At 23.4% G+C, this 13,464-nt stretch overlaps 1 protein-coding gene across 1 annotated transcript; it reads right to left on the bottom strand.

The window, feature by feature from the left end:
* Positions 1 to 10,517: 10,517 nt before the first annotated feature.
* On the bottom strand, positions 10,518 to 13,154 carry LOC107496850 (peroxidase N). The gene is made up of 4 exons (XM_016118180.3): positions 12,900 to 13,154; positions 12,605 to 12,790; positions 11,527 to 11,692; positions 10,518 to 11,303 (listed from the first exon to the last, which is right to left on the bottom strand). Exons 1-4 carry the CDS (start codon positions 13,107 to 13,109, stop codon positions 10,882 to 10,884), a joined length of 984 nt encoding a protein of 327 aa, XP_015973666.1. The 5' UTR covers positions 13,110 to 13,154; the 3' UTR covers positions 10,518 to 10,881.
* Between the last annotated feature and the right edge of the window lie 310 nt (positions 13,155 to 13,464).

Genomic DNA, 13,464 nt, shown 5'->3' with positions numbered 1-13,464 from the left:
AAATCAGTATATAATAATAATAATATTATATGGATATAAGATTAATTAGTTAACAAATTGAATTTTTATTATGGAGTTTTATTTTCTACTCAAATTTTTAATCATGAGTGATTTTCTTTTTTATATTTACAGTAAATTTTGAATATAAAAAAAATTAGTATTGATCGTTATCTATTTTATTTATTTACAGTCATAATTAAATTTGATATAATTATAGTAAGTTTCTATAATTATAGCAATTTAAACCCAATTCATATATAGCAATAATATTATACATATTTAAACCCGTCGCGTGTGCTTGCCATCGCTGCCCCGTTCTAGAACCGATGTCATTGCGTCTTACTGCTCCGTCACCGCGTCCTTTCGATATTTCGGAACAGCTATTCATTCGATTTTGCTTTCTTCATATGACACTTTTGTCCTCTTCTTCGTTATGTTTTTTCCTCTGTTGATATACTACTGTTAGTTTTGGCTCATTTAAAAATAATTTGGTAAAGTGGTCTTCATTTTCAAGGTCTAAAATACAACATATAACTCTGTATTGATGATCAATGCTGATTTGGAAGAAGTTAAAAAATTTAGACAAAGATTAGAATTTTTGTTGGTTTATTAAAATTATAATTATATTGTAAATATAGCTGTGTATGATTACATCTTCAATATTTTAACGCAAATTTTATTTTGTGTGAATAAAGGATAATGGCTATTGAGACAGGGACACCAACACCAGTTGCACGCATTGAGAAAAGAGCTGCATATTCAGAGGAAGATGATTTTTTGAATAAGACTCCGTATAAACCAATTTCTGAGATAAGGGATCTTATAGAGGTTTCTATGTAACTTGATAACATTCTAAAATTTTCTTATGCCATATTTTTTTATGGAGTGTAATCATTTCGTGACACTGTTTTAATTGATTAAACTACTGAATTTTAGAAAATGATTTGTGTGACCATTGGAGTAGTGAAGAATTTTTGTTCGGAAAAGTCTTGGTGGTACAAGAGTTGCAATGTTTATCTTTTGGCTATGAGAGAAGAAGGAGATGGTTACAAATGTTCTAGGTGTAAAGTTGAATCATAGAATTTTAATCCAAGGTGGGTATTATTTGTGAAATAAACCTTATTCCAGTTTTTATTAAATGAGATTTACGATAATATATTTTTTCTTTATTTATAAGTATTCACTAAATTTAAAGGTTGTTGATGAAGAATCCTATGCATCATTCATCGTGTATGAAACTGATTATAATTAAAAAGATTATGTCTAATTGTTGAGTAGTCCAAGTATAACTGGAGTTAATTTAGTTTATTTGTTTATTAATATAATTGATTGAAAGCATAAATGATAAATAAGACAAGCAAATAATTAAAAAAATAGAATGTTAGTAATTACTTAAAATAGATAACAAAATAAGTTATAGGGTATTACTTTATTTAAATTATTAATAATTAAAAGAATAAAAGATCAGTAATTATTTTTAAAATAGACATTAAATTAGTTTTATGGTACTAATTTATTTGATTTGTTAATAAAATTTTATAATTTTTAGATTTATATCTACTCAATTTATGTATTTTATTTTATTCTACTTTAACAAAAAATTGAGACGTGCAAATTTTTTTGTATTTATTTAGAAAGTATAGCGAAATGAGTTATATCAATTATAATTAATTATCGATAATTGATATCAATTAATTGATTGTATTAATTTGTAAGATGAATAACGTATAATAAATGTTGTGAAATTAATTATAATAAATTAATAATTAATAAATAAAAAATTAAAAGGGATTTTTTTATTGCTTTTTAATGGCTACACGTTTTTATAATTTCACTTTCCTTTTATCTCTTCTTTTCATATTTATTTCTTTTAATTTATTGAACTAAATCAATTGTACTAATTATATTACAATTAGCTCATGAATAATGCATGATTATATTAATTTAAAAAATATCTTATTATAATGATATCAAATCAATATTCAATGCATTATTAAACTACGTATCAATTATCGATATTTTTAATCATTCTAATTATATCAATTGATATAGTTCTAATTCGCATTTAAGTATAATAATTTTTTTAGAAGATAGTTGATTTTATTAGAAGATAGTTCATGCACATATTAATAGTGACCTATTTAATTTGATATCAATTAGTGGATAATAATAATAATAATAATAATAAGATCTACATGTACATGCATTATATTTTAAAAAAGGTAAAATATATTTTAAAAAAATAGGATATCAATAATTAATTGTGATTAATATCAACATCAATAATTAATTCTTATAATTATTTTTGTACGACTAAAAGTTACGTATAGTATTTTTTTTGTAGAACAAAAAAAGTTTGTGATTCATAATATTTTCATAAAGTTTTATCGTATGGACACAAGATTAATTAGATAACAAATTGAATTTTAATTAATATATTTTATTTTCTGTTCATATTTTTTCATTAATTATCTTACTTTTTATATTTACAGTAAATATTGAATGTAAAAAGAAAAAAATAATATTGAATGTTATCTATTTTATTTATTTAGAGTCATAATTAAATTTGATATAATTATAGCAAGTATCTAGAATTAATAATAACATGATACTACAATTTTAAGTTGTATAATATAATAAAAAAATGTATCAATTTATGTATGCTTCCTATTAGGACCGTTAAAATGGGCTAAACTCATCGGACCAACCCGTTTATCCATTTAAATGGGCGGATTTTGCCTCTAAAATTAACCCTGTTTAAATTTCGGGCTAAACGGGCTAACTTGTGTGCTAAATGGGTGGCCCGTTTATTTTTCTTTTACATTTTTTTTCAAAAAAATCAGTACTTTTAGTCGATATTTCTCTCGATTCGACCTGAAAATCAGACCTATCAACTAAAAAAAAATTATTTTTAAAGATTTTTGACCTAAAAGTAGTATTTTTTGTCAAAATATTTTTCAAAAAATAAAATTAAATGATAAACGGGTTGGCCCGTTTAACCCATTGGACTGACCATAAGTGATCCAGGCTAAAAATTAAAATTCTGTACTCCGAATAAAGTGGGCTTAAACGGGCCAGCCCATTTAACCCACTGGCTTAATGGGTTGGGCCTAAATGGACTGGACTAGCCCGTTTGACAAGCCTACTTCCTATATAGTAATGATATTATATATATTTATATATCTCCTCTTTTAGCTCTTTTCTAAAAATATTGGCATATAATTAAGAAAGTGACACCTCACTTTCATTAGTTGGAGAAAAACACAATTTTAGTATATTAAATAGAAGTAGATTGGTATAAATTATGATAGATTACATAACATTTGAAAAGAAAATAAAATGAATAAGAAGAAAATAAAAATAAATAGAATAGATAGAAGACTACAATAAAATAAATTAAATGTGAGAGTTTTTTTGGTACATTTCATATCACATTCCGTTTCAATAATAATAATAATAAATAAAAATACGTCAACTTGATATCTAAGAAAAAATGATGAGATAAAATCATAATACAGTTCTAAAGTAAAAGCTTAAATTAGAACATAATATCATTACATAACACATATTGAAAGTAATTTCACACTACAATATATCACAAACAGGTAAATGACTTAAATTTAAATACAAAACAGTTTTTATTTATACATACATGATCTATAAATACTTCATAGGTAACATATCTTATAGAGCTCCGAATGATAAGCATGAAAGTTGGAGAATGTGTAGTTTGTATCCACGATAGTTGTCTTCTTACAACGATGCCTCGTAGGAAGAAAAAGAATTGTTGTAAAAGCTATCAAATGAAAGAGTAATTGGTAAACGAATGATATTTTCTTCTAGCATACATGGTCTTTTATAGTGGTAAAATAAAAATGGAAGGAATCAAATTTTATATTTTTATATTAGGAATAGAATTTGATATTTATCCTAATAAAATTATTATTATTATCAATATAAATGGGTTAACAACTTGCCACTAATAAAATTATTGGATAATGAATAAGAATTAGAAGGATATGAATATAATTAAAATATTTAAAAATATTTTTGATTGATAATTAGTTTAATAATGCATTAAATATTATTTTATATAATTATAATAAAGATTTTTCTTAAATTAGTATAATTATGCATTATTCATTAAAATAATTAAAAATATTTTTGATTAATAATTGATAAGTAGTTTAATAATGCATTAAATATTGATTTTATATAATTAAAATAAAGATATTTTCCTAAATTAGTATAATTATGCATTATTCATTAAATGCATTCATTTTGAAGGGAAAATGGGTTCACGAGGAAGTGACACATCACTTTCATTAGTTAGGGGAAAACCCCATTTTAGTATATTAAGTAGATAATTAATATTTAATGAATAATACATAATTATACTAATTTAGAAATATATCTTCATTATAATTATATCAAATTAATATTTAATGCATTATTAAACTACTTATAATCAATTATATATCAATTGAAAATACTTTTAATAATAATAATAATAATAATAATAATATGATAATGATATGATAATGACACTGATCATGATAATCATGATAAGAATATTTGATTCTAATCGTAAAATGATCAAATCTTATGATATTAATAACGCACATTAATTTTAAATATTTTTAGTTATTTTAATTATATTAACTTTAAAAATATTTATATAATTCTAATTCTTTTTCATTATCCAACAACAACAACAACAACAACAACAATAATAATAATAATAATAATAACTTGAAAAATTCGTATATAAACTATTTCAATTACCCGTGTATTATTATTAATTCAATCAATTATTTCAACTAATTAATTCAATAAATTATTTTTAATTTATTTTTTTGAATTCAATAAATCAAATAAAATCAATTATACTAATTATTTTTATTAACTAATTGATTTAATTAATTCTTAAAAATATTTTTATTTTATTTATTTAAATACATGAATTATAACTAATTAGTTATTAATTTTATTAGGATAAATATCAAATTCTATTCCTAATATAAAAATACAAAATTTTATTCTTTTTATTTTTATTTTACCACTATAAAAAATTATATATGCTAGAAAAAAATATCATTTGTTTACCAATTACTCTTTCATTCGGTAGCTTTTACAACAATTCTTTTTTTTTTCTTATGAGGCATCATTGCAAGAAGGCAACTATCGTGGACACATACCACCACACTCCAACTTCTGTACTCATCATTTAGAGCAATATATGATATGTTATCCATGAGGCATTTATAAACCATGGTGTTATCATGTATGTATAAATAAAAAAAAAATCGTGTTTAAACTTAAGTCATTTACCTGTTTGTGTGGTATATTATAATGTAAAATTAATTTCAATTGGTGTTGTGCAATAATATTATGGTCTAATTTAAGCTTTTACTTTAGAACTGTGTTATGATTTTATTTCATCATTTTTTCTTAGACATCAAGTTGACGTATTTTTTATTTATTATTGTTGAAACGGATGCAATATAAAATTAAAAAAAACTCACACTGAATTTATTTTATTGTAGTATTCTATCTCTTCAATTTTATTTTGTTTTCTTCTTATTCATTTTATTTTTTTAAATATCATATAATTTATTATAATTTATACCAATTAATTAATTATAATTCATTATATCAATTAGTTTGATTCATTAATTTATAATATGCATGATAAAATAAATCATTTGTTACTTATAATGTTAATTCTTCTAAAATCTAAATCTGAATAATTATATTTTTACTTTTTGTTATGAATAAAATATTATTAATAATTAACCACTCATACTTTTAATCAAAGTGTTTGGATGATTTTTATATTTATTAATATTAATTGTAGATTATTTTTTCGTAAATAAATTGTATTATAATTTTATGTTAGTTCATAATTGATTAACGATTGATGTTTATAAAGCTATGTTACTCTAAATTTTATCTTTTACAAATATTTTATTTAAATGTAATTTTTTAAACATAAAAATATATTATTTTTAATAATATCGTATTTTTACTTTTTTTATTATTCTAAATGAATATTTTATCGAATACTAATTAAAGTCATCATTCTATTTGTTTTTACTAATTTATTATCTAACTATTATATAAAATTAAAATTATTTTAATAAATTTAATATTAAAGTTAATTTAGCTTTTTATTTAGAGCATTTTTCAATTTTTTTAGTCTAATCAACCAAAACTATTCAATTATGAATAGTCACTTCTATCTTATTTTAAATTATTGACTAATTAAAATTACTAAAATTTAATAATACAATTCTATTTTATATTTTTATATTTAGTCCAATCCACCTAAGCTATATAATAATCACTTCAATTTTTATATTTTATAATGTAATACTACATATAGTAATAGTAAAATAACATAGTAAATTGTCATGTTTTAATATTAAATATATAATTAATACATAAAAAAATCTACTTAATATACTAAAATTGGATTTTTTTTCAACTAATAAAAGTGAAGTGTCAATTCCTCATGAATTTATTTTTCCTCCAAAATGAAAGTATTATTCTCTCTTCTAAATTTATTTTATAAAAATATCTTTATTATAATTATATTACAATTAACATTTAATGAATAATGTATGATTATACTAATTTAGGAAAATATTTTTTACTATAATTATATAAAATCAATATTTAATACATTATCAACTAATGAAAATGAGATATCAATGCATTATTAAACTAATCATCAATCATCAATATTTTTAATCATTCTAATTGTATTAATTGATATAGTTCTAATTCTTATTTTTTGTGGTATAAAAAGGTTGTGATTCATAACATTTTTGTGAAATTATATTGCATGGACAAAAAATTAATTATTTAACAAATTAAATTTTAATTAATATATTTTATTTTTTACTCTTATTTTTATTCATTAATTATTTTATTTTTATATCTCCTCTTTTAGTTTTTTCCTAAAAATATTGGCATATAATTAATGTAGATAACATATATATTGAGTAAGTATTTTCATTGAATTAATTATAAAGGTTAATAAAATATAATAGCATAATTTTTACCTAATTATAACAAGTATCTCTATTAAAAATATTGGCTAATTATTACCGTGTATAATTAATGTGTATATATATACATTAAATTTTTACAATTATTTATCGTTTAGAGAATTCATAATTCAGATATTGTTCTTTTTCTATTTTTTATTTTTCATACCTAATGACTGCTAGCTACGATTCTATTAATAATATTACTTATGGTAGATTATGTGATGAAAAAGTTTGGAAAATAAAGACAAGAATTATAAGGTTATGGAAAGTCTCATCCAAATTTGACAAGAACAAGACGGCTTACATAGAAATGGTTCTAATGGATGTTAAAGTTAGTTGATTATTTTTCATGATTTTTTCAAGTGATGTAGGTCCAATTTATAAATATTTTTTGTTCATATTTTAAATTTATTTGATAAGTAAACCATTGCAATCAAAGACAGTGCCATTTAATAGCTTTAGAAGTGCTAATAGTTTTTATATTTAATTTGTTTTACAGTGTGATAAAATTCATTCTTCAATCAAAAATTATTTGGCAAAGATGTTTGAGAATGAACTGATTGAGGAAAAGGTCTATGTCTTCTCAGATTTTGTGATTGAGGAATCAACCAAAATTTATATTTCGACTGCACACGTATGTAGAATAACTTTTAAGAAGGAGTCACGTATAATAAATACGGTCGATGATCTTAAAATTCTTGACAATTATTTCAATTTTCTTGCTCATGTTGACATATTGAAAGAAACAAATGAACAATCCAACTTATTTGGTACGTAGTTAATTTGTATTAATTTACACAAAATTATTTTTTTATTTTAATTTTTGCAAAGAAATCATATAATAGCATCATTTTATCGATAATATAAATTTTAATAGTTTATTTATGCAAATGTTTAAAATTGTGTTGCGACTTTTTTAAAGGTATATCCTTTTATTAATATATTGTTAGTTTTATCGTTTAATAAAATAAATTGATAAAATTTCTTTAATTTATAAGTAATTTATTATATTATTTATTTATTTGTCCTTAATTTAATACTTTTAATTCATTTTTTTTCAATTAGATGTTATTGGACTCTTGACCGAAAAAGAAAAGCTTATATCATGATCAAAAATAGGAAGAAGCTAAGTGACCATTACATTGTGGTTGATCTTCATAATTTGGAGTATGTGAAATTGTAATATTTCACAATAAGATTTTGTTTTGTAACAATTATTTATACATATGCAAAATATTTTATCTTTTTCATTATATATTACTACTTATTTCACTTAATTCTTGCTTTTATTTAGAAATGAGAAAAAAATAAGGTGCACACTGTGAGATCAATTTACAATTCAATTATTCAATTATCTATGTGATCACCAAACAACCGAATACATACTTATTCTCCAATTTGCAAAATTTAATAAAGGCATTGGTAAGCATATTGGTTTAACTTTTTATTTAACATATTTGTTTATGTTATATTTGTAATCATATTATATCTATTTCTACGAATATATCTTTTTAAAAAATACTCTTAGTATTAGTATATGGTATATTAAATAAATATTAGTAGTTTTAAATTATTTATTATTTATTAGAGAACTTTGTGCATTAGAATTCTCTAATAATTTGTTGTTTATTTTAAGTTGATTTTGATATGTTCTTACTTCACGGTAAAACGACATATAAAAATTTGTTGGTGAAAAGTATTACTAGATTATTTATGGTCACATTAAGTATATATGTCTGATTTATTGAAAAAAGTAAATTATTAAAACTGATTAATAATTATTTTAGAGTTGATATACTTAACACTAGATTAAGAAAAAAACGAACAATGCATAACATGTTACTTTTTTATTAGTCAAATTATTATAATTTAAATTAATTTTAATAAAACAACTTAAAATTATAATTTCAATCTTATCACGTGCATAACACGGATTATTATACTTATAAAATGACAATAATTGATTAATTGAAATTTTATAAGACTTGAGTAATATAATATATGGCCAAGGAAATTTATTATTTTTAAAATACTTGGCCAATTTTAAATTCTTTTAATAGTATAAAATTAGAATATTGTCTAAAATGTTTATCTCTTGGTCATTTTTAATTAATATTATACAAAAAATATCATTAATCAACTTTTGTTTCTATCAATTATGACAGAATCTGAAAATCGATAAGAGTTTTTTTGTCCTTATTCACGTGAGCAAAATCAACAACATTTTGCTCTACTAGAAGATGTTTAATAGATGAATGGTCGTCTCTCTCACTTTGTTGCAATTCTAGAACCCAAAAAACACCATGAATAGCAAACTAAAGAATTCAGGAGTGGAAGAGGAGGAGTAAACGTTGAAAGTAGGTGTTTCTTATGGGATCACATTGTGATTTGGGAAAAAAGACAAGAACTAAATTAGTACTTTACTCGAAAATAAAGAGTAAATGGTCAAATAGTCCTAAAAGATCACTCGTTAATTAAATTAGTTTCCAAAAGAATTTTTTAATCAAATTCTTCTTTTAAAGATTTTAAATTAGTCATGTTAGTCTTTCCATCATTTTTATTACTAATAGTGTCAGAATTTGTTGATGTGATACGTTAAGTAACATCACAACACACACCTAATAATCCTAATTAATTATTAACATAATTAGTTTATGAAATTAGATCAAATCAACTCCAAATTGAGAGATTCCAATACCTCAAGTTTTTTCCTCAATTAGGTTTTAATTTAATCTAATTTCATAAATTTATTATGTTAATAGTTTTCCTATCGGCTAAATATTCTGCTCAAGCCTTTGTTGAAGTCGTTCTGGGTTGTTTTCTCTGGGATTTGGTGGGGTGTGAATTTGAAATAGTGGTTCGAATGAGGTTAGTTCGAACTCCTTATATAGGCAAAATAGGGAGTAATTCGAAACAGCCTGTTTCGAATTATTATGGGCACAACAAATTAACTAGTTCAAACCTAACCCTTTTAAATTAGTGTGTTAGTGTGTGTAATTCAAATTAAGATGATTTAAATTAGTGTTTGAGAGAGTGTGTAATTCGAATTGCACTCATTCAAACTATATAAAAAAATGTTCTTAATAAAATCTTGTAACGTTTTTTATTTTGGTGGAATCGTATACATGTACCCAATGCTTAATTTATATGCATCATTTGTCCAAAAATAAACATAAATTATTTCAATTTGTGTAATGTCAACTGTTTTTTTCTGCCATGAAGAGTAGCTAATATTTATCAATTTTGGAAATAATTAACACTTTAACGTATGTCATAGTTACAAAAAAAATTGTAAGAAAAATTATAAAATGATAAGTAATATAGATTAATTAAATTTATAATTTTTATTATAAGTTTCAGCATCTTAATTTAAAGATAATTAGATTCTTTTTTTATTTTATCAATTTTTTTATGTTAGAAGAATTTATCCTATGTATACATTTATATATTGCTGGAAATTAATTACGAACTACATTAGTTAATTATTAATTATTAATTTCATAATCTTCTTGAAATTGGTATTGTAATACATTTGAGTACCATATATTAAACTGCTGATGAACATGAACAACATAACAAGACACCGCCAATACCAAATAAAACTAAACTACACTATTGATCATGATGATCTTCATCTTGTTATTATTGTTTCACGGTGGAAATTCAGTTAATTCAATGAAGTTGATAGTTGAGAGTCGTTATATGATAATTTAGTCAAACATGTCAAATTATTTAACGACTCTTAGCTATTAACTTCCATTGAAATTTCTACCTTATTTCACATCTCTTGCTAATTAATTAATCATGATATAATAGCAAATATATACTAGGAATTTATGGCCCTGCAAGTGTTTCTAATCTCTCCATCAGAGCCAGTCTTAGGATTGATATTTCCCATTCTAATCATAGAATTAGCAAAATCTGCAAAGAAAAGTGCAGAATTATTGCTATAGGTTTGGACCAAAGCCTTAGTAGTTGAAACAGCCTCATCACTAGAGAAGAGTATCTGGTCAGAACTAAGAAGGCCCTTGGAGTTGAGTAGGTTCTTGAAATAGTGGTTGTCAAATAGATCTATGGAGTTCCTATCAAGTGGAGCAGTTGTGTTTCCATCACCATTTTGGGGACACAAACTTTGTAGATCTGAAAGCATGCTAGTGTCTAGTGTTGGATCCGGTGAACCTGTTCCTGAGAAGTTGAATAATCTATTGCTAAATAGTACACACCTTCCTCTCCCAATAGTATGAGCACCTTCACATACAAATTAGTATTATTAGTCTAAATTAAGGTGGAAACTTAGGTGCAATCAATTTTAAGTAAAATTGATAGTTAAGAGCCATTAAATGATTTGAATGATTTGACTAAATTTTTATCTAATGACTTTCAGTTATCAACTTCACGTGAATTTGACTGCACCTTACGTGTATCTTCAATATAATTCCTTATTATTACGCCTGATACTTAGTTTTATTACCTGATAAAGCAACAACATCAGTGAGATTGAGGCCTGCATTAGTGAACTTTGAAATAATAGTATTCAATGGATCAAATGGAGTTGGAAGAACTTGACTTGCCAATGTTCCATTTGAAATTGTCCCATCTCGTCGACCCAATAAAACGTTCCAAAATGGACCACCGCTCTAGAAAACATTAAAAACTTTGAATCACTTGAGGTTGCATTTATTTATAGGTAGAACACTGAAATAGGAATATAAAGACATAAAATCATATTTAATAGATGAGATATGAATAAAGATATTGTGTCTATAGATAATAAATTAGTGTATTTTGTGTCTATTATAATAGAAAAGACACAAAAACACTAACAAAAGATACACCTTATTTTTTATTATTCTTGCTAATTTTGTATACTTATATTTTTATTATTATATTTTTTCTTAAATTTTTTTAATGAAAAATAAATAAATTAAATTTTCATAACGTGTTTTAGTTTATCACTAAATAAAATCTAAGAACATTAATCTTTGTGTCTTTTTTTTATGTTTTATTTTTTTTCTTCTTCTTAGGATCAAATGCAACCTAGCAGAACAATAAGTGTAAAATGGGAATCACATCAATAAAGACGTCTAAAACGTCTTTTTTTAAAAATGTTTTCTTATATTAAAATTTAACACATATATATAATCGATCAAACTATATTATTTTTGTCAAAATTAGGTTAGATAAATTAATTTTATCGAAAAAAATAATGAATTAAATCTTGAACTGATCTAAATTAATATTATTTTTTTATAAAAAATGACTACTTTTTTGTAAAAAATAATATTAATTTAGACCAATTTAAAATTTGATTCAATATTTTTTCGGTCAAATTAATTTGTCTGACCTGATTTTAGCAAAAATAACACGATTTAATCGATTATATTTATTAAATTTTAATTATTAAAAAACATCTTTAAAAAAATTGTTTTAGACATCTTTATCTCAGTAATTCTGAGTAAAATATGTCAAATCATCAAACAATTATCATTTATCGTATTTATAAGAAGATAATTTTATGTGAGCGACGAATAAAAAGATAGAATGATTACAAGGAAAACAGCATCTCTAGCGGTTATGGCTAATATATCAGCACAAGATACGACTCCACTACATGCAGCCTCCACAGAACTTTTGATTGTATCTATAACTTCAAATCCTCGTACAGAATTCAAGTTTGGACCCGCTAACTTTTCAATATCGTTACCTCCATCTAGCAATATTGATCCATCACAACCCTGATGATCATCCAAAACATACATACATACCCCAAGGCCCAAGATTATTATGTAATACAAAAATAACCAATAATATATAACATAGTAATTAAGTTGTTAATTAGCTTACATTTACAAAGCAATCATGAAAGTGGAGACGAAGCAAAGAAGCACCCATTCTCATCTCATTCATGAGGGCATTTTGAACCTGTCTCCTTACCACTTTGAAAAGATTAGGGCATGTTGTGTTATAGAAATCTGTTGTGAGTTGGGACCTTACTCCCAAAAACAACACCAACATACTCATGCCCCAAATGTAACAGCTACATCCCCTCTTCATAGTGTTTGTTACTCTGTATAACAAGCTAAGCTAAGATTTAACTCAATAAGCAACGAATGCTTAATTTATAAAAAAATATACGAGATACATTTCAATTATATATTCAGATAAAAACTCCACTTGACTTCTTAGTGCTAGCTAGCAATGCTGGCGGCGTCACAGAATTCAATTCTTAATATACCAGAAATATTTGGTAACTAAAGAAAATCAGCCAAAAATAGTCGTAACTTATTTTATTTAACATTTATTAATTGTTGTGATAATTAATTAATACTAAATAAGGTAAGTTATGACTGTTTTTTTGTCTATCTAACATTATTTGATAACCAAAAAAAATCAGCCAAAAATAACCTTA

Source organism: Arachis duranensis, chromosome 1 (genome assembly GCF_000817695.3).
Source record: "Arachis duranensis cultivar V14167 chromosome 1, aradu.V14167.gnm2.J7QH, whole genome shotgun sequence".
Classification (NCBI taxonomy): domain Eukaryota; kingdom Viridiplantae; phylum Streptophyta; class Magnoliopsida; order Fabales; family Fabaceae; genus Arachis; species Arachis duranensis.
Note: the sequence above shows the minus strand (reverse complement) of the source record. Positions and strands in the feature narration are given on the sequence as shown.

Coding starts and splice junctions, on each gene's coding strand:
- LOC107496850 (XM_016118180.3), bottom strand. CDS start 13,109: ATGAAGAGGGGATGTAGCTGTTACATTTGGGGCATGAGTATGTTGGTG. Junction 12,791..12,899: donor TTCATGATTGCTTTGTAAAT/GTAAGCTAATTA, acceptor GATGATCATCAG/GGTTGTGATGGATCAATATT. Junction 11,304..11,526: donor TGATGTTGTTGCTTTATCAG/GTAATAAAACTA, acceptor TTGTATGTGAAG/GTGCTCATACTATTGGGAGA.